Source organism: Mobula birostris, chromosome 5 (assembly GCF_030028105.1).
Source record: "Mobula birostris isolate sMobBir1 chromosome 5, sMobBir1.hap1, whole genome shotgun sequence".
Taxonomy (NCBI): domain Eukaryota; kingdom Metazoa; phylum Chordata; class Chondrichthyes; order Myliobatiformes; family Myliobatidae; genus Mobula; species Mobula birostris.
This window is the reverse complement of record NC_092374.1, coordinates 208998099-209020478: the sequence shown is the minus strand read 5'-3', so window position 1 is coordinate 209020478 and position 22380 is coordinate 208998099. Positions and strand designations below refer to the sequence as shown.

Here is a 22380-nt window from a genome sequence, read left to right as displayed (position 1 = left end):
AAAGGGATCAGGGGGTATGGAGGGAAGGCTGGTGCAGGGTTCTGAGTTGGATGATCAGCCATGATCATACTGAATGGCAGTGCAGGCTCGAAGGGCCGAATGGCCTACTGCACCTATTTTCTATGTTTCTGTGTTTTCCCCATCCTTCTGAGCCACAGGACCAGACACGGTGCCAGAGGCACGGCCATTGCTGTTTCCCCCAGGTCGGCCATCCCCTCACAGGAGTACTCAAGGAGCAATATTTATTTTTAAGTGGGATATTGACTCTAGTATCTGATTCTTGCCCTTCCCTCTCCTGACTGTTACCCACTTATCTGTCCCCCAAGGCCACCACCGTTGCTGGCAGCTAATGCACGCACTCACCACTCTCTGTATGAAATGGGAAGTTGAAGTTACCCGCTCAACCTATTCTCACAAGCCAAGCTCCCCAATCCAAGCAACATCCTTGTAAACCTCCTCTGCACAGCCAGACATCAATAGGATACAAAACTGGGCTGAGAAGTGACAAATGGAGTTCAACCCAGTTAAGTGTGAGGTGTTTCACTTTGGTAGGTCAAATATGATGACAGAATATAGTATTAATGGTAAGACTCTTGGCAGTGTGGAGGATCAGAGGGATCTTGGGGTCCGAGTCCATAGGACACTCAAAGCAGCTGTGCAGGTTGACTCTGTGGTTAAGAAGGTGTACGGTGCATTGACCTTCATCAATCGTGGAATTGAGTTTAAGAGCCGAGAGGTAATGTTGCAGCTATATAGGACCCTGGTCAGACCCCACTTGGAGTACTGTGCTCAGTTCTGGTCACCTCACTACAGGAAGGATGTGGAAACTATAGAAAGGGTGCAGAGGAGATTTACAAGGATGTTGCCTGGATTAGGGAGCATGCCTGATGAGAATAGGTTGAGCGAACTCGGCCTTTTCTCCTTGGAGCGACGGAGGATGAGAGGTGACCTGATAGAGGTGTATACGATGATGAGAGGCATTGATCATGTGGATAGTCAGAGGTTTTTTCCCAGGGCTGAAATGGTTGCCACAAGAGGGCACAGGTTTAAGGTGCTGGGGAGTAGGTACAGAGGAGATGTCAGGGGTAAGTTTTTTACACAGAGAGTGGTGAGTGTGTGGAATGGGCTGCCAGCGGCGTGGTGGAGGTGGATACAATAGGGTCTTTTAATGGACTCTTGGTTAGGTATATGGAGTTTAGAAAAATAGAGGGCTGTGGGTAACCCTAGTAATTTCTAAAGCAAGGACATGTTTGGCACAGCATAGTGGGCCGAATTGTCGATATTGTGCTGTAGCTTTTCTGTGTTTCTATCTGCATAATCATAACCTCCAACACTGACTTGTAGCTCATTTTAAGAGGCTGGTCTGACATGAAGACTTAATTACATTTAGTTCTGTGTTCTGTGTTTCGAGCACAACAATTGAGTAATCATGGTTTTTCTTAAACATAAAATGCTTCACACCGTTCTGTTTGTGAAAACCTACAGGAAGACTGTCTGTACAAAGGAATTTACACACTCGTAACACAATCCAGTCTATGGTCTGGGCCAAACCAAAGGCACTTCCGTTACTTCTCACATCCTCTTGCAATTAAACTGTTTCGAGCTGACGCTGCTCCCCAGCACAAAACTGTGACTGCAGGTGGGGAGGGGAGTGGGTAGAATAAAGATACAACCGAAAGTATGAAAGGCAGAGGAGAGGTAGCAAGTAGTTAGGGATGAAGTGAAAGAGCAGAGTGAGGGGAGGGGATGAGGAAAAGGTGAGAGAGAAAGAGGCAGTGAGAGAATGGGAGAGAGAAATGAAGAGAGAGAGTGTGAGAGGGAGAGATGAAGAAAGGGATAGAGGGAGAAAGAGAGAGGGAGTGATGGAGAACATAAGATATAGGAGCAGGAGTAGGCCATCTGCCCCATCAAGCCTGCTCTTCTGTTCAATGAGATCATGGCTGATGAAAGAGCGGGACAGTGTGAGAGAGAGAGGGGCAGGAGAGAGAGAGTGCGATTGGATAAGGGATGATAAATGACTACATACAGTAGGGAAGTGAGTATGATTGTGAAGTGTGAAGGAAGAGAGTTGGAGAGAGAGGAAGGGAAGAAGAGGTATGGGAAATACTATCAACAGAGTAAGAAAGAGGCAGGAAGAAAGGGAGGACAATTGCTATGGGTCCCGGACGGAACATACTTTGAGCTTGTCCACGCCCTGTAGTGAAGTGCACAGCAAGAGTCCCGCACACTGCCCACAGCTGTGGATTTCCTCAGAACAACCCAGGTCTGCCTGATAACGTTCACCCACTGCTATTTCACATTGAGATTGTTGGAAGCTACAGCATGAGGCTGCTGCTAATCACAGCAGTGTTGCTCATTTTTCTAACAGGTAAGTGGGCTTTGAGATTTTTTAGCTTGCAGGAGGGCGAGTTACTTTTAACGTAAAGTGGACAGTGAACTTCGCTCAAGTTCTGTACACATCCACGAGGAACTCTGAATCCGAGTCAACGCACAATGGGAGGGTGTTTGTTGGGACAGGGAAACGTTGTTTGTCAGAATGGAGGCTGCTTACTGGAGGTGTGCCACAGAGCTGGATGTTAGATTCCTGTTACTTGCTGTTTATATAAAAGAGTAGGATGCAAATATTGCATTGTTAAAGAGGGAGAAAATCATAAAGGGTGATGAATATAGCACTGAAGGTGTTATATTTGACTGCACACAGTACACATAGGAAGGTAGATGAACTTGTAGCACAGACACAAATTGGCATGTATGACATTGAGTTCATCACTGAATCGTGGCTGAAAGAACATAGAACATAGAATAGTACAGCACATTACAGGACCTTCGGCCCACAATGTTGTGCTGACCCTCAAACCCTGCCTCCCATATAATCCCCCACCTTAAATTCCTCCATATACCTGTCTAGTAGTCTCTTAAACTTCACTAGTGTATCTGCCTCCACCACTGACTCAGGCAGTGCATTCCACACACCAACCACTCTCTGAGTAAAAAACCTTCCTCTAATATCCCCCTTGAACTTCCCACCCCTTACCTTAAAGCCATGTGCTCTTGTATTGAGCAGTGGTGTCCGGGGAAGAGGCGCTGGCTATTCACTCTATCTATTCCTCTTATTATCTTGTACACCTCTATCATGTCTCCTCTCATCCTCCTTCTCTCCAAAGAGTAAAGCCCCAGCTCCCTTAATCTCTGATAAAGAAGATTATAGCTGGGAGCTTAATGTCCCAGGATACACATTGTTTCAAAAGGACAGGCAGGTAGCCAGAAGGGTTGGTGGAGCTCGGTGGGTGAAAAATGAAATCAGATCATTAGAAAAAGGTGATATTGGGTCAGACGGTGATGAATCATTGTGTATAGAGCTACAGAACTGCAAGGGTAAAAAGACCCTGATGGGAGTTGTATACAGATCTCAAAACAGTAGAAAGGATGTGGTCCACAAATTACAATGGGAGATAGAGAAAGCGTGCCAAGAGGGCTATGTTACAACAGTCATAAGGATTTTAATGTGCACGTAGATTGGGAAAATCAGCTTGGTGCTGGATTCCAAGAGGGGGATTTTTAGGGTGCCTACGAGATGGCTTTTTAGAGCAGCTCCTGGTTGAGCCCACGAGGGGATCAGCTGTTCAGACCTCCAAACAGTAGTAAGAATGTGGGCTACAAATTACAGTGGCAGATATAAAATGCATGTCAAAAAGGATAATGTTACAATAGTTTCATGGGGGACTTCAATGCACTGATAGATTAGAAACTCAGATTGGTGCCAGAATCCAAGAGGAGGAATTTGTAGAATGCCTATGAGATGGCTTTTTTAGAGCAGCTTGTGGTTAAACCCACTAGAGGATCAGCTATTCTGGATTGGGTGTTATGCAGTGACAGAGGATGAGAGGTGACCGGATCGAGGTGTATAAGATGATGAAAGGCATTGATCGTGTGGATAGCCAGAGGCTCTTTCCCAGGGCTGAAATGGCTAACACGAGGGGGCACAGTTTGGAAAGAGGTACCGAGGGGATGTCAGGGGTAAGTTTTTCACACAGAGTGTGGTGGTTGTGTGCAATGCACTGCTGGCAGCGGTGGTGAACGTGGATACAATAGGGTCTTTTAAGAGTCTCTAGGATAGGTACATGGAGCTTAGTGAAATAGATGGCTATGCACGAGGGAAATTCTAGGCAGTCTCTAGAGTAGGTTACATGGTCGGCACAACATTGTGGTCAGGAGAGCCTGTATTGAGTCATGATTGTATGGCGGAGCAGACTCGATGGGCCAGATAACCTAATTCTGCTCCTATGCCTTATCGCCTTATGGTCTTATTTCTAATATGATAACCCTTTCATCTCCGGAATTATTCCATGACCCTCCCCTGAACCCTCACCAATGACAGCACATATTTTCTTAGATGAGGAGACCAAAACTGTTGACAATACTCAATACGAGGCCTCATCAGTGCCTTAAAGCTTCAACATCCCATCCCCGCTCTTGTATTCTAGACCTCTTGAAATGAATGTTAACATTGCATTTGCCCTCAGGCAGGATTCTCTAAAATTAATCTGCAGGTTGTTGGTGGTGAGGAAGGCGAATATAATGGAAACTTAGAAAACCTACAGCAAATACAGGCCCTTTGGCCCAAAAAGCTGTGCCAAACATGCCCTTACCACCTCTTAAAAGACCCTATCGTATTCATCTCCACCACCATCGCCGGCAGCCCATTCCATGCACTCACCACTCTCTGCGTGAAAAACATACCCCTGACATCTCCTCTGTACCTACTCCCAAACACCTTAAAACTGTGCCCTCTCGTGCTAGCCATTTCAGCCCTGGGAAAAAGCCTCTGACTATCCACATGATCAATGCCTCTCATCATCTTATACACCTCTATCAGGTCACCTCTCATCCTCCGTCGCTCCAAGGAGAAAAGGCTGAGTTCACTCAATCTGTTCTCATAAGGCATGCTCCCCAATCCAGGCAACATCTTGTAAATCTCCTCTGCACCTTTTCTTTAGTTTCCACATCCTTCCTGTAGTGAGGCGATCAGAACTGAGCACAGTACTCCAAGTGGGGTCTGACCAGGGTCCTATATAGCTGCAGCATTACCTCTCAGCTCCTGAATTCAATTCCACGATTGATGAAGGCCAATGCACCGTATGCCTTCTTAACCACAGAGTCAACCTGAGCAGCAGCTTTGAGCGTCCTATGGACTCGGACCCCAAGATCCCTCTGATCCTCCACACTGCCAAGAGTCTTACCATTAATACTATATTCTGCCATCATATGTGACCTACCAAAATGAACCACTTCACACTTATCTGTGTTGAACTCCATCTGCCACTTCTCAGACCAGTCTTGTATCTTATCTCCAATTCCTCATCCAGGTCATTTATGAAAATCACAAAGAGTAAGAGTCCCAGAACAGATCCCCGGTCATCGACCTCCATGCAGAATATGACCCGTCCACAACCACTCTTTGCCTTCTGAGGGCAAGACAGTTCTGGATCCACAAAGCAATGTCTCCTTGGATCCCATGCCTCCTTACTTTCTCAATAAGCCTTGCATGGGGTACCTTATCAAATGCCTTGCTGAAATCCATATACACTACATCTACTGCTCTTCCTTCATCAAAGTGTTTAGTCACATCCTCAAAAAATTCAATCAGGCTTGTAAGGCACGACCTGCCTTTGACAAAGCCACGCTGATTATCCCTAAATATTGTATCATTTCTTAATGCATGCATTACTAAATGACAATAAAAGAGGACTGCGTGTCTTCATAATCTAATTATATTATGCCTCTCCAAATGTTCATAAGCCCTGCCTCTCAGAATCTTCTAGATGGTGTTAGCATTCATTTTGAGAGGATTAGAGTATTAAAGCAAAGCTTGGATTACTGTGAGCAGATTTGGGTCCCTTATCTGAGAATGTTGCTGAAACTGGAGAGGGTTGAAAGGAGGCTCACAAAAATGATACTAAGACTGAATGTCTTGTCGTATAAAGAGTGTTTGATGGTTCTGGGTCTGTATTCAGCTAAATTCAGAGGAATGAGGGGTGAACTAATTGAAATCTATTGAATGGCTTTGATAGAGTGGATGTGAAGAGGATGTTTCCTGTGGTGGGAGAGTCTAAGACCAGAGGACATGGTCTCAGAATAGAGGGGTGTCCTTTTAGGGGGGAGATGAGGAGGAATTTCTTTAGCCAGAAGGTGGTGAATCTGTGGAATTCATTGCCATAGGCAGCTGTGGAGCCCAAATCTTTATGTATATTTAAGGCAGAGGGTGATAGATTTTTGATTGGTCAGTGCATGAAGGGATATGGGAGAAGGAAGGAGACTGGGGCTATAAAAAATGGATCAGCCATGATGAAATGGTGCAGCAGACTCGATGGGCCAAATGGCCTAATTCTGCTTCTGTACCTTATGGTCTTAATTCATTGACAACACAGGTAGGTAGCAAAGATGAAAAATTCTGCAGATGCTGGAAATCCAAAGCAGCAACACACAAAATGCCGGAGGAACTCAGCAGGCCGGGCATGGTCTTAAAACTTCAGCACCACATTATGGGCCGAAGGGCCAGTACCTCCCTATTCTACACCCACTGTTCTCTGGGTGAAGAAGTTGCCCTTACTTCCAGTTTACAGTTTCCCCCTCTCATCTTAAATAAACCATTGCTGTCTAGTTTTTGATCCCTGAGATCTGGGGAAAAAGACTGTGCATTATCTTTATCTATCCCCTCATAAGACCATAAGACATAGGGGCAGGATTAGGCCATTCAGCCCATCAAGACTGCTCCACCATTCCATCATGGCTAATCCCAGATCCCACTCACCCCCATACACCTGCCTTCTCGCCATATTCTTTGATGCCCTGATCGATCAGGAAACGATCGACTTCCACCTTAAACATGCGCATGGACTTGGCCTCCACCGCAGTCTGGGGCAGAGCATTCCACAGTTTTACAACTCTCTGGTTAAAAATGTCCTCCTTACCTCTGTTCTAAAGGGTCACCCCTCAATTTTGAGACTGTGCCCTTTAGTGCTGGATTCCCCACCATGCAAAACATCCACCCTATCTCGTCCTTTCAACATTCTGTAGGTTTCAATGAGATCCCCCCATGCATTCTTCTAAATTCCAGTGAGTACAGGCCCAAAGCTGCCAAACACTCCTCATGTATTTTAGTAGTAGAAATAAATGTGTGGACTATTTTATAAACGGGGAGAAAATCCAGGAATCTGAGATGCAAAGGGACCTGGGAGTCCTCGTGCAGAACACCCTGAAGATTAATTGCAGGCTGAGTCCGTGATGAGGAAGGCAAATGCCATGTTAATATTCATCTCAGGAGGTCTAGAATACAAGAGCAGGGATGTGATGCTGAGGCTTTATAAGGCACTGGTGAGGCCTCACCTTGAGTATTGTGAACAGTTTTGGGCTCCTCATCTAAGAAAAGATGTGCTGGCATTGGAGAGGGTCTAGAGGAGGTTCACAAGGATGATTCCAGCAATGAAAGGGTTATCATATTAGGAACATTTTGATGTCTCTGGGTCTGTACTCAGTGGAATTCAGAAAGATGAGGAGGGATCTCATTGAAACCTTTCGCATGGTGAAAGGCCCAGACAGAGTAGATGTGGAAAGGATGTTTTCCATGGTGGAGGAGTCCAGGACAAGAGGGTACAGCCTCAGGATAGAGGGGCACCCTTTCAAAACAGAGCTACCGAGAAATTTCTTCAGCCAGAGGGTGGTGAATTTTGGGAATTTGTTGCCATGTGCATCTGTGGAGGCCAGGTCATTGGGTGCACTAAGGCAGAGATTGATAGGTTCGTGATTGGACATGCCATCATAGGTTACGGGGAGAAGGCCGGGAACTGGGGTTGAGGAGGAGATAGAAAACAGGATCAGCCATGATTGAATGGTGGAGCAGACTTGATGGGCCAGATGGCCTAATTCTGCTCCCAATGTCTTATGGTCTTATGGGCTTATATGTTAACTCATTCATCCCTGGATCAGTGTCATGAATCTGCCCTGGACTCTCTCCAATGACAACACATCCTTTCAGAGATATGGGGCTCAAGATTGTTGACAATGCTCCAAGTGTGGCCTGACTAGTGTTTTATTATCTCCTTGTTTTTAATTTGGCTGTGCTGGATTGGGTGTTATGCAATAATCCGGAGGTGATAAAGAGAACTTCAGGTTAAGGAACCCCTAGAGATCAGAATATGATTGAGTTCACATTGCAATTTGAGAGGGAAAAATTAATATACAATGTGTCAGTATTTCAGCAGAATAAAGGAAATTACAATGGCATGAGAGGGGAGCTGGTCGAAGTTGACTGGAAAGGGACATTTGCAGGAAGGACAGCAGAGCAGCAATAGCTGGAGTTTCTGCGAAAAATGAGGGAAGTGCAAGACAGATATATTCCAAATAAGAAGATACTTTCAAAGGGAAGAAGGACACATCCGTGGCTGACAAGTGAAGTCAGAGCCAAAGTAAAAGCAAAAGAGAGGGCATACAAGGAAACCAAAGCTAGTGGGAAGATAGAGGATTGGGAAGCTTTTAAAAACTTGCAGAAGGAAGCTAAGAAGGTCATCAGGAAGGAAAAGATGAATTATGAAAGGAAGCTGGTGACTAATATCAAAAAAGATACTAAAAGCTTTTTTAAGTATATAAAGGGTGAAACAGAATTGAGGGTAGATATAGGACCAATACAAAATGACGCTGGACGTATTGTAATGAGAGATGCAGAGATGGCAGAGGAACTGAATGCATATTTTGCGTCAGTCTTCACAGTAGAAGATGTCTGCAGTACACTGGACATTCAAGAGTGTCAGGGAAGTGAAGTTTGTGCAGTGAAAATTAAGACTGAGAAGATGCTCAGAAAGCTTAATCGTTTGAGGGCGGATAAATCTCTTGGACATGATGGAATGCACCTTCGGGTTCTGGAGGAAGTAACTGGAGAAATTGCAGAGGCATTAACGATGATCTTTCAAGAATCACAGAAACATAGAAAACCTACAGCGCAATACAGATCCTGTGCCGAACATGTCCCGACCTTAGAAATTACCTAGGGTTACCCATAGCCCTCTATTTTTCTAAGTTCCATGTACCTATCCAGGGGTCAGTTAAAAGACCTTATCGTATCCGCCTCCACCACCGTCACCGGCAGCCCATTCCACACACTCACCACTCTCTGTGTAAAATAATTATTAACCATAGAAACCACAGCACAGAAACAGGCCTTTTGGCCCTTCTTGGCTGTGCCGAACCATTTTCTGCCTAGTCCCACTGACCTGCACACGGACCATATCCCTCCATACACCTCCCATCCATGTATCTGTCCAATTTATTCTTAAATGTTAAAAAAGAACCCGCATTTACCACCTCATCTGGCAGCTCATTCCATACTCCCACCACTCTCTGTGTGAAGAAGCCCCCCCCAATGTTCCCTTTAAACTTTTCCCCCCTCACCCTTAACCCATGTCCTCTGGTTTTTTTCTCCCCTTGCCTCAGTGGTAAAAGCCTGCTTGCATTCACTCTATCTATACCCATCATAATTTTATATACCTCTATCAAATCTCCCCTCATTCTTCTACGCTCCAGGGAATACAGTCCTAACCTATTCAACCTTTCTCTGTAACTGAGTTTCTCAAGTCCCGGCAACATCCTTGTAAACCTTCTCTGCACTCTTTCAACCTTATTTATATCCTTCCTGTAATTTGGTGACCAAAACTGAACACAATACTCCAGATTCGGCCTCATCAATGCCTTATACAACCTCATCATAACATTCCAGCTCTTATACTCAATACTTCGATTAATAAAGGCCAATGTACCAAAAGCTCTCTTTACGACCCTATCTACCTGTGACGACACTTTTAGGGAATTTTGTATCTCTATTCCCAGATCCCTCTGTTCCACTGTACTCCTCAGTGCCTTACCATTAACCCTGTATGTTGTACCTTGGATTGTCCTTCCAACGTGCAATACCTCACACTTGTCTGTATTAAACTCCATCTGCCATCTTTCAGCCCATTTTTCCAGCTGGTCCAAGTCCCTGTACCAATTTGTCAGGCAGGATTTCCCTTTACAGAAACCATGCAGACTTTGACTTAGTTTATCATCAGTCTCATTAGTTTATCATTAGTCTCATTATCATTTGTCTAACCACATCCTTAAAATAGACTCCAACACTTCTCTAACCACTGAGGTTGGAATAACTGGCCTACAATTTCATTTCTTTTGCCTTCATGATCTTATACTTATCTCTGTAGATTCACCCATCAGTCTCGTACATCTTAAGGAATAAAGTTCCAGCCTGCCCAACCTCTCCAAACAGCAGGCTCTCAAGTCCTGGTTACATTCTTCTTTACACTTTTTCCAGCTTAATGTAGCTTTCTTGTAACAGGGTAAGCATAACTGTGCACAATACTTCATGTTTACAACTGTTACATAATGTTCCATCTCTTGCACTGAGTGCCCTGACTGATAAAAGCCATTCTGCCTTCATCCAGGGCACTACAGAAAGGAAGGGATATGGGGGTAGGCAAAAACTATTCACAATCTTGTTGATTAATAGAATAAGCTCAATGGCCAGAATGGCCACTGTCTGCTCCTATCTTTCATGTTTTTACACATCAAAGTGGAATCCATTGTAAATTTGAAGCAAATAAACAAAAGTGAAAAATATGTCTGTCTGCATAAAAACAGGAAGATAGAAATCAGTCACCAATGCACTGGATCAAAAGTTGACAGAGGAATCCTGAGCAAAAAGGGACTTTTCTCACAAACAGCAGTCTGGTTCCCACAGCTAAACTTTCCATTTGCAGGAAGCAAATAGATTTGGAGAAGCTGTTCAGTATGAGGATGTATTTAACCACATTGAGAGTTAGTAGAGGGGACTTTGTCGGATCTCTGTTCAAACAGAAGTGAATAGCATTCAGGTCATACTGGAATGGAATGGAGGTGCAGAGGGATTGGATCAGTGATGTTACAGATGCTGCAGATGCTACAGATGAAAATGGGAAAAGACAAGAGGAAGGGAGAAAGAATAATGTCAAGGCTGGATTTTGGTTGGAGGAAAAAATCAAGGTCAAGTTCTAGTTTATTGTCATCTTGCTGTACATATATACAACCAAATGAAACAATGTTCCTCTGGACCACAGTGCACCCACAAAACAAGACTCACACACAAAACATAAAGCAAAATATTGCCACAAATATTTGTGATGGTGGTTGCAGGTATTCATTAGTCTCACAACCCGAGGGAAGAAGCTGTTAACCAGTCCGAGTCCTGATGATCCTGTATCTTCTCCCTGAGAGCAGTGGGTCAAAAGGATTGTGGGTGGGACGGCTGGATTCTCAACAATACTTCGGTCTCTTTGTCGACAACACTTCCGGTAAATGTCACAACTATGAGGAGAGAAACCCTGGTGAGCCTCCAGTGGGATTGTGCGGCATAGTGCCTTGCAGTTTCCGTACCACACAAGGATGCAGCCAGAAAGGGGACTCCCAATGATGTTCCAGTAGAAAGTTGTTAGAATGGGAGTGGGGAGCCTTGCATACCTCATTCTTCTCAGAGTGTAGCTGCCTCTGTGCCTTCTTGACTAGTGAGAATGTATTGTGGGTCTAGGTTAGATCATCCATTATGTGCACACCAAGGAACTTTGTGCTCTTCACACTCCCCACGGGAGACCATGGATGTGCAATGGAAAGTGTTTGACCTGTGCCTTCATCTCTTTTGCCTCGTCAATGTTGAGACTCAGGTTGTTGTTCTCACACCATTTGACAAGCCTCTTTCTCTTCTTTTTGCATGCTGATAAGATCATTAGGGGACTTGATGACACAGTTTGACCTGGATCTGGCAGTGCAGCCGTGAGTCAGTAGCGTTAACAGCGGTGGCTGAACACACACTCCTGGGGTCGCCAGTGTTCATTGTGAAGGAGCTTGAGGTGTTGCTGCCAACTCAAACTGACTGGGGTCTTTCCATCATGAAGTCCAAGATCCAGTTACAGAGAGGGGAGCTGAGTCCCAGTGAGGACAATTTAACCAGCACTCTCTGAGGGATGATCATGTTAAACAGCGAGCTGAAGTTGATGAACATAACCCTGGCACATCAGTCATTGTTGTCTAGGTGGGGCAGGATGGCATGGAATGCTGAGGCTATGCCATCATCAGTGATCTGGTTTGAGCAGTAGGTGAACTGGAAAGGGTCCAATGTAGCTGGAAGGTGGGATTTTACATAATCCATTACCAGCCGCTCAGAGCACTTCATGATTATTGAAATCAGTGCCATAGGTGATAATTGTTTAGTCCAGTTCCTATCACTCCCTTGGGCACTGGAATGATACTGGCTCCCCTGAAGCCTGCAGACCATTTCAAAGAGATATTAAAGATCTCTAAAGCTGGGCTGCACAATTCATCAACACCTAACCAGGCATCTTGTCCAGCCCCACAACTTTGTGTGGGTTTACCTGACGAGGACCCTCCTCACCGTGGCTGTAGCCAGCCAGGGTGCCAGTTCCTCAGGAAGAGAGGGGGTTTTACCCTATGTCACATCACTCAATGTATCAAATTATGTATACAAAACATTCAACCTATCGGAAAGGTTGACATGCAAAATGGACTTGTAATCGGTTATAGCTTGTATACCTTGCGTGTACCTTATGTCCCTGGTGCACAAAGGTATCTGTGAACTTTCTGTGAGTAGTCCTGCTTTGCCTTCCTGATGGCCCGGGAGCTCTCGTTGACCTTAGGGTCATCCTGGCTACCAATCTGAAGGCAGCATCCTAAGCCTCTGCTATCAGCCATGGTTTCTGGTTTGCTCTGGCAATGTAGTGTTTAATCACAGTAACATTCTCAATGCATGACTTACGAGTCAAGCAACTCATAATCCTTGCTTTATTCTGTCTTTGACTTCCCTCAACTATGGCTGTCTCATCCTTCCTTTAGACCTTCCGAATTTCTCCCAGAAACTCCAGTCATTGCTGTTCCCAACAATTTTTTTATATCATGGATGCCATGGATGTTCCATGGAGCACAGGCTGGGAACCTTTGCTTTATTCTGATCATCCCTGTGTCAAGGGGGAATAAAGGGATCTGTGAATATATGATTTTTTGAAATTGGTGCTACAGGCAGATAAGGTCTAAAAGAGAACTTTTGGCACATTGCACTTCGTAAATCAAATTATTGTGTGCAGAAGTTGGGATGTTATATTGAAGTTATGTAAGATATTGGTGAGGCTTAATTTGGATGTTGCTGTGCAGACTATTTTACAAATGCGGAGAAAATCAAAGAATCTGAGTTGCAAAGGGGCTTGGGAGTCCTTGTGCAGAATGACCTAAAGGTTAACTTGCAGGTTGACTCCATGGTGAGGAAGGCAAATGCAATGCTAGTTTTCCTTTCAAGAGCTCTAAAATCCAAGAGCAGGGATGTGATGCTGAGGCCTTATGAGGCACTGGGGAGGCCTCACCTTGAGTATGTGAACAGGTTTGGGCTCCTCATCTAAGAAAAAATGTACTGGCATTGGAGAGGGTCCACAGGTCTGGGTCTGTACTTGCTGGAACTTAGAAGGATGAGGAGGGAATCTCATTTAAACCTTCTGAATGTTGAAAGACAGAGTAGATGTGGAAAAGATGTTTCACATTTTTTGGGGAGTCTAGACCAAAAGAGCACAGCCTCAGGGTAGAGGGGTGTCCTTTTAAAACAGATGTGGAGAAATTTCTTTTGCCAAAAGGTGGTGAGTTTGTGGAATCTGTGGAGGCCAGAATGTTGGGTGTATTTAAGGCAGAGCCTGATGGTTCTTGATTGGACATGGCATCAAAGGTTACGGGGAGAATGCCAAGGAGTGGGGCTGAGGAGGGGAAAGAAAAGATCAGCCATGATTGAACGGCGGAGAAGACTCGATGGGCCAGATGGCTTAATTCTGCTCCTATGTCTTATGGTCTTATGAGAGGAGCTTCTTTACAGAGGCTGGTGAGCAGTTGAAATGAGCTGTCAACACATGGGGTGGATGCAGGATCAATTTCAACATTTAAAAGAAATTTGGATGAGTATGTGGACAGAGTGGTGGAGGATTATGGTCCAGGTGCAGGTCGATGGGACAGTTCGGCAGACTAGATGGGCCAAGTAGCCTGTTTCTGCTGTAGAGTCAGGTTTATTAGCACTGGGATGTCGTGAAATTTGTTAACTTAGCAGCAGCAGTTCAATACAATACATGATAATATAGAAAGAGAAAAATAAAAAAAATAAATGAGGGAATCAATTACAGTAAGTGTATGTATATTCAATAGTGCGAAAACAGAAATAATATGTATTTTTTAAAAAGTGAGGTAGTGTTCAAAGATTCAATGTCCATTTAGAAATCGGATGGTAGAGGGGAGGAAGCTGTTCCTGAATCGCTGAGTGTGTGCCTTCAGGCTCCTGTACCTCCTCCCTGATGGTAACAGTGAGAAGAGGAATACAGCATTGAGAATAGCAGTCTATCACTCTGTTCCTTTGCCCAGAGTAAAAGTCAGCTACAACCAAAGAACCCAAGGCCTGATGTATGTACTTGGGATTTCCCATCGACAGCACAATCAGAGTTACGGAGCCAACAGCTTAGATTTAAGTTGAAAGCTACAGTTTGGCATTTTCAGATCAATTCAGTGCAGTCAGATCTTATCATAGTATTGAAAGTATACAAATACAATGACAGTGAGTGACCTTCTGAAATCTCACTGTTGACATAGTGCCGGGGCTTAACCAATGGACCTCAGCCATTTGATTAGATTATTAGATTATGAAGACAAGCAGTCCTCTTTTATTGTCATTTAGTAATGCATGCATTAAGAAATGATACAATACTCCTCCGGTGTGATATCACAAAACACAGGACAGACCAAGACTGAAAAACTAACAAAAACCACATAATTATAACATATAGTTACAACAGTGCAACAATACCATAACTTGATGAAGAACAGGCCATGACACAGTAAAAAAGTTCAAAGTCTCTCAAAAGCCCCACATCTCACGCAGACGGGAGAAGGAAGAAAACTCTCCCTGCCATGCCCGACCACAGTCCGACTCTGAGTCATCCGAAAACTTCGAGCTCTGATCAGCACCTCCGAAACCGAGTACCGAGTACCGAGCACCTTCTTTGCCGAATGCTTTGACCTCAGCCTCGGTCGCCAGCAGCAGGCAAAGCCGGGGATTTTGGGGCCTTCCCTCCGGAGATTCTGGATCGCATAGTAGCAGCAGCAGCGAACCGGGCATTTCAGAAATTTCCAGATGTTCCTCTGTGCCTTCTCACGTCTGTCTCCATTAAATCAGAATTGTGCACGATTCCACCTCTTATTCCACAAGCACTTTCATTCAGTCATTCCACCTTCTTCACTGTTCCCATTTACTCCTCCTCTTACATAGATCCGTCCAATTAAATCATCCCATTGCGCACCTTCCATTCCATAGCCCCGTGTCCCACTTTCATATTCCCCCATTCCACAGATGCTGCTCCTGGTCTCTCGGAGCCCCCACCCCTCTGCTTCCTGTCTCACAAAAACTGCTCCATTCCACAGATACTGCTCCTGGACCCACTGGACCCCCACCCCTCTGCTTTCTAGCCCATTAAAATATTCCCCATTCTACAGATGCTGCACCTGGCCCCACGGCTTCCTGTCCTGTGACCCCCACCCCACAATATCTCTATCTGTCAGACACCATGTCCTTCTGAATCCTATTGTCACACACTGCACCATCCCCCTCACGTTAGACAGACTCCTCTCATTCTCAGTCTCAATGCTAGGGAGAAAGCTTTTTCAAGTACATAAAAAAATTGGAGAGAGAGGAGGGTGGATATCAGACCTATAGAAAATGAGGCTGGAGAAATAATAATGGGGGATAAGGAGATGGCAGATGAACTAAATGAGTATTTTGCATCAATTTTCACTGTGGAAGGCACTAGCAATATGCCTGATGTTGTAGTGTGTGAAGGAAGAGACGTGGGTGCAGTTACTGTTACAAAGGAGAAGGTGCTCAAAAAGCTGAAAGACCTAAAGGTACATTAGTCACCCGGACCAGATGAACTGCACCCTAGGGCTCTGAAAGAGGTGGCAGTAGAGATTGTGGAGGCATTAGTAATGATCTTTCAAGAATCATTGGACTCTGGCGTGGTTCGGGAGGACTGGAAAATTGCAAACGTCACTCCACTCTTTAAGAAAGGAGGAAGGCAGCAGAAAGGAAACTATAGACCAGTTAGCCTGACCTCAGTGGTTGGAAAGATGTTAAGGATGAGGTTATGGAATACTTGGTGACACAGGGCAAGATAGGAAAAAGTCAGCATGGTTTCCTAAAGGGAAAATCTTGCCTGACAACCTGTTGGAATTCTTTGAGGAGATTACAATTAGGATAGATAAAGGGGATGCAGTGGATGTTGTATATTTGGACTTGCAGAAGGCCTTTGAAAAGGTGCCACACATGAGGCTGCTTATCAAGTTAAGAGCCCATGGTATTACAGGAAAGTTACTGCATGGTTAGAGCATTGGCTGATTGGTAGGAGGCAGCGAGTGAGAGTAAAACAATCCTTTACTGGTTGGCTGCCAGTGAGTAGTAGTATCCCACAGGGGTCGATGTTGGGACGGGCTTCTTTTTATGCTGTTTATCAATAATTCAGATGATGAAATAGATGGCTTTGTTGCCAAGTTTGCATTTGATATGAAGATTGGTGGAGGGCCAGGTAGTGTTGAGGAAACAGGTAGGCTGCAGAAAGACTTAGACAGATTAGGAGAATCAGCAAGAAAGTGGCAAATGAAATACAGTGTTGGAAAATAGATGATCATGCACTTTGGTAGTAGAAATTAATGAGCAGATTATTTGCTAAACATGGAGAAATTCCAAAAATCTGGGATGCAAAGCGACTTGGGAGTCCTTGGGCAGAACACCCTAAAGGTTAACTTGCAGGTTGAGTTGGTGGTGAGGAAGGCAAATGCAAAGTTGACATTCATTTTACGAGGTCTGGAATCCAAGAGCAGGGATGTGATGCTGAGGGTTTATAAGGCACTGGTGAGGCCTCAGCTTGAGTATTGTGAACAGTTTTGGGCTCCTCATCTAAGAAAAGACGTGCTGGCATTGGGCAGCGTTCAGAGGAGGTTCACAAGGATGACTCCAGGAATAAGAGACTTATCATACGAGGAACACTTGATGACTCTGGGTCTGTACTCACTGGAATTCAGAAGGGGGGTGGGGGGGTGATCTCATTGAAGCCTTTCGAATGTTGAAAGGCCTAGACAGAGTGGATGTGGAAAGGATATTTCCCATGTTGGGGGATTCTAGGACAAGAGGGTGTCCATTTAATACAGATATTCTTTAGCTAGAGGGTGGTAAATTTGTGGTATTTGCTACCACAAGCAGCTGCGTAGGCAGGTCATTGGGTGTAACTAAGGCAGATATTGATGGGTTCTTGATTGGCCATGGGATCAAAAGGTACAGGGAGAAGCCTGGGGAATGGGACTGAGGAGGGACAGAGAAAGGGATTTGCCATGTTTGAATGCCAGAGCAGACTCAATGGGCCAAATGGCCTTAATCTGCCTCTGCCTTATGGTCTTATATAGACCATTGACGGAGCTGAAATTAGGAACGACTTGAAGAACCTCAGGCTGAGGGACTATTGTGAGATACTATTCAGTGCCTTTGTTGGTGTTAAACAAAAACGGAGGTTAAAGAAAATATCTTTTGCAAATAGTCTGTTAAAGGTGTCAACAGGACAAGTGATTAGTAGGAGGCTTCACTTCGTTCATTTCCTGTTTTGATATTATTTTGTTTCCCTCTGCGTTTTGGGCAGCCTGAGGTTCTGGCCCTTTGAGGTTTCCTCTGTTGTTAACTTCACACGATGTGAATATGAAACCAGATTCTACTGCACTGCGAGGTGTTAACTGTCAGGGGGGTTTTCAATGGCAGAGGTTCCACGGAGTCATGGAACAGTTGTATCAGAGGGATCAGAAGGTAGGCTGAGGGGGTGGTGTGGTTCTGCTGGTAAAGAATGGCATCAAATCAGTAGAAAGATGGTAAATCTCTGTGGGTTGAGTTAGGAAACTGCAAGGGTAAAATTACCCTGATGGTGTTTATATATAGGCCTCCCAACAGTAGCTGGGATGTGATCAATATGTTACACCAGCAAATAGATTAGATTAGATTATGAGGACACTCAGTCCTCATTTATTGTCATTTAGAAATGCATGCATTAAAAAATGATACAAAGTTCCTCCAGTGATATCACAAAAAAAGGACAAACCAAAGACTAACACTGACAGAACCACATAATTATAACATATAGTTACAGCAGTGTTTAACCAATACCATAATTTGATGAAGAGCAGACCATGGGCATGGTAAAAAAAATCTCAAGTCCTGATCGACTCTGATAGTCCCCGATAGTAGGTGGCAAAAAGGGAGAAACTCGCTGCCATAAACCTCCAGGCACCGACAACAGCCGATACCTTGGAAGCACCCGACCACAGCCGACTCTGAGTCCGTCCGAAAACTTCGAGCCTCCGACCAGCCCCTCCGATACAGCCTCCCGAGCGCCATCCTCTGCCGAGCGCCTTCGACCTCGCCCCGGCTGCCGAAACAAGCAAAGCCAAGAATTCGGGGCCTTCTGCTCCGGAGATTCAGGACCACACAGTGGCAGTGGCAGCGAAGCGGGCATTTCAGAAGTTTCTCCATTAAATCAGAATTGTGCACGGTACCTACCTAACAAATACAGATATCATTTCGGAGCAGTCGCGCGCGCTGCGTCGCACTGCCATCTTCTCCTCCCTCGGTATCAAAGCCGTATCAAAAGGGCAATGATATGATAGTCATGGGAGATTTCAACATGTAGGTCAATCGGGAAAATCAGGATGGAAATGGATCTCAAGAGAGTGAGTTTGTTGAATGCCTGTGAGATAGTTTTTTAGAGCAGTTTGTCATGAAGCCTAATAGGAGATCAGCTATACTGGATTGGGTGTTATGTAATGAACCGGAGGTGAATAGGGAGCTGACGGTAAAGGAACCCTTAGGAACAGTGATCACAATATGATTGAGTTCAACTTGCAATTTGACAGGTAGAACATACAGTCTGACGTGGCAGTGGAGTAAAGGAAATTACAGTGGCATGAGGGATGACTGCACAAGCACGTGGATGCCAGTGAGTTAGAGAAGGACAAGAGTTTAAAAGGAGACAGGTTTATAGAAGAGGTGTCAGAGGAGCAGGTGACGGAGTCAGAGGGTTTTGGCTCAACAGGGCTTCAGTGATAATGGGTCAAGGAGAGGCAGGTTATTTGTGAAGAATAGAAACAGGAAGTGTGCCCGTGAGGCCGGTGTTCTGCACTGGGTGTCAGATGTGGGAAGTCCGGGAGACTCTCAGCTTCCCAGGCGGACACATCTGCACCAGGTGCGTTGAGCTGCAGCTCCTTAGGGACCAGGTTAGGGATCTGGAGATGCAGCTCGATGACCTTCGTCTGGTCAGGGAGAGTGAGGAGGTGATAGAGAGGAGCTATAGGCAGGTAGTCACCCTGGGGCCTCAGGAGACAGATAAGTGGGTAACAGTCAGAAGAAGGAAGGGCAAGGGTCAGATACTAGAGAGTACCCCTGTGGCTGTTCTCCTTAACAATAAGTACTCCTGTTTGAGTACTGTTGGGGGGAGCTACCTACCTGGGGGAAGCAACAGTGGCCGTGCCTCTGGCACAGAGTCTGGCCCTGTGGCTCAGAAGGGTAGGGAAAGGAAGAGGGCAGCAGTGATAGGGGACTCTATCGTTAGGGGGTCAGACAGGCGATTCTGTAGATGCAGGAAAGAAACTCGGATGTCCACGATATCCTGAAGTGGGAAGGTGAACAGCCGGAGGTTGTGGTACATAATGGTACCAATGACAAAGGTAGGAAAAGGGAGAAGATCCTGAAAACAGACTACTGGGAGTTAGGAAGGAAGTTGAAAAGCAGGACCTCAAAGGTAGTAATCTTGGGATTACTGCCTGTGCCACACAACAGTGAGTATAGGAATGGAGTGAGGTGGAGGATAAATGTGTGGCTGGGGGAGTGGATCAGGGGGCAGGGAATCAGATTTCTGGATCATTGGGACCTCTTTTGGGGCAGGTGTGACCTCTACAAAAAGGAGGGGTTGCACGTGAATCCAAGGGGGACCAATATTCTGGCGGGGAGGTTTGCTAAGACTATTGGGGAGAGTTTAAACTAGAATTGCTGGGGGTGGGAACCGAACTGAAGAGACGGAGGAAGGAGCGGTTGGCTCACAAACAGAGAAAGCTTGGAGATGGTGCAAGAGGGAGAATAGGCAGTTGATAGACAAGGGACGTGCTCAGAGTGATGGTTTAAGATGTGTCTATTTTAATGCAAGAAGCATCATGAACAAAGCAGATGAGCTTAGAACGTGGATCAGTACTTGGAGCTATGATGTTGTGGCCATTACAGAGACTTGGATGGCTCAGGGGCAGGAACGGTTACTTCAGCTGCCAGGCTTTAGATGTTTCAGAAAGGACAGGGAGGGAGGCAAAAGAGGTGGGGGGCGTGGCACTGTTGATCAGAGATAGTGTCACGGCTGCAGAAAAGGAGGAAGTCATGGAGGGGTTGTCTACGGAGTGCCTGTGGGTGGAGGTTAGGAACAGGAAGGGTCAATAACTCTACTGGGTGTTTTGTATAGCCCACCCAATAGTAACAGGGACATTGAGGAGCAGATAGGGAAACAGATTCTGGAAAGGTGCAATAATAACAGGGTTATGGTGGTGGGAGATTTTTATCTCCCAAATATCGATTGGCATCTCCCTAGAGCAAGGGGTTTAGATGGGGTGGAGTTTGTTAAGTGTGTTCAGGGAGGTTTCCTGACACAGATGGACCTACAAGGGGAGAGGCTGTAGTTGATCTGGTATTGGGAAATGAACCTGGTCAGGTGTCAGGTCTCTCAGTGGGAGAGCATTCTGGAGATAGTGATCACAATTCTATCTCCTTTACCATAGCATTGGAGAGGGATAGTAACAGACAAGTTGGGAAAGTGTTTAATTGGAGTAAGGGGAAATATGAAGCTATCAGGCAGGAACTTGGAAGCATAAATTGGGAACAAATGTTCTCAGAGAAATGTACAGCAGAAATATGGCAAATGGTCAGGGGATATTTGCTTGGCGTCTGCACAGGTACAGGAATCATGGTGTATAAAAGTTGTTGAAAATCTGGTTCAGCAGAAAAGAAGGCATTTGATAAGGTACCCCTTGCAAGGCTTATTGAGCAGGTAAGGAGACATGGGGTCCAAGGGGACATTGCTTTGTGGATCCAGAACTGGCTTGCCCACAGAAGGCAAAGAGTGGTTGTAGATGGGTCATATTCTGCATGGAGGTCGGTCATCAGTGGTGTGCCTCAGGGATCTGTTCTGGGACCCGCACCAGCAGGCACAGAAAGAGCTTCTTCCCTGAGGCTGTGACACTGCTGAACCTCTCATCACAGCGCTAAGCAGTATTGCATCCGTATTGTACTGTCTCAGTACGTTTATATTTGTGTGCTGTAGCACTTTTTTTATTCACAGTTATTTTGTAAATAACACTATTCTTTGCATTTCTGGTCAGATGCTAAATGCATTTCATTGGCTTTGTATCTGTACTTCGCACAATGGCAATAAAGTTGAATCTAATCTAATCTTACTATTCGCGATTTTTATACATGACCTGGATGAGGAAGTGGAGGGATGGTTTACTAAGTTTGCTGATGATACAAAGGTTGGAGGTGTTGTGGATAGTGTGGAGGGCTGTTAGATGTTACAGCGTGACATTGATAGGATGTAAAACTGGGCTGAGAAGTGGCAGATGGAGTTCAACCCAGATAAGTATGAAGTGGTTCATTTTGATAGGTCAAATATGATGGCAGAATATAGTATTAATGGTAAGACTCTTGGCAGTGTGGAGGATCAGAGGGATCTTGGGGTCCGAGTCCATAGGACGCTCAAAGCAGCTGCGCAGGTTGACTCTCTGGTTAAGAAGGCATATGGTGTATTGGCCTTCATCAATCGTGGAACTGAGTTTAGGAGCTGAGGGGTAATGTTGTAGCTCTATAGGACCCTGGTCAGACCCCAGTTGGAGTACTGTGCTCAGTTCTGGTCACCTCACTACAGGAAGGATGTGGAAACCATAGAGAGAGTGCAGAGGAGATTTACAAGGATGTTGCCTGGATTGGGGAGCATGCCTTATGAGAATAGGTTGAGTGAACTTGGCTTTTTCTCTTTGGAGCGACGGAGGATGAGAGGTGACCTGTTAGAGGTGTATAAGATGATGAGAGGCATTGATTGTGTGGATAGTCAGAGGTTTTTTTCCCAGGGCTGAAATGGTTGCCACAAGAGGACACAGTTTTAAGATGCTGGGGAGCAGGTACAGAGGAGATGTCAGGGATAAGTTTTT

General features: G+C 45.3%; 1 protein-coding gene across 4 annotated transcripts in view; it reads left to right on the top strand.

Moving 5' to 3' along the window:
• The window catches only part of LOC140198335 (coxsackievirus and adenovirus receptor homolog), a 298796-nt gene that overhangs the window by 8600 nt on the left and 267816 nt on the right, over positions 1 to 22380 (top strand). For 3 of the 4 annotated variants that reach the window (XR_011886161.1, XM_072259433.1, XM_072259431.1), the window contains exon 1: positions 1650 to 2368. The exons of the other annotated variant lie outside the window; for it this stretch is intronic. Coding sequence is in view for 2 of the 3 variants with exons in the window: in XM_072259433.1 (XP_072115534.1) it covers positions 2323 to 2368 (46 nt within the window). In the remaining variant the exon portion in view is untranslated. Of the gene's footprint in view, positions 1 to 1649; positions 2369 to 22380 lie in introns of those variants that run through there. 4 annotated transcript variants of the gene reach the window in all.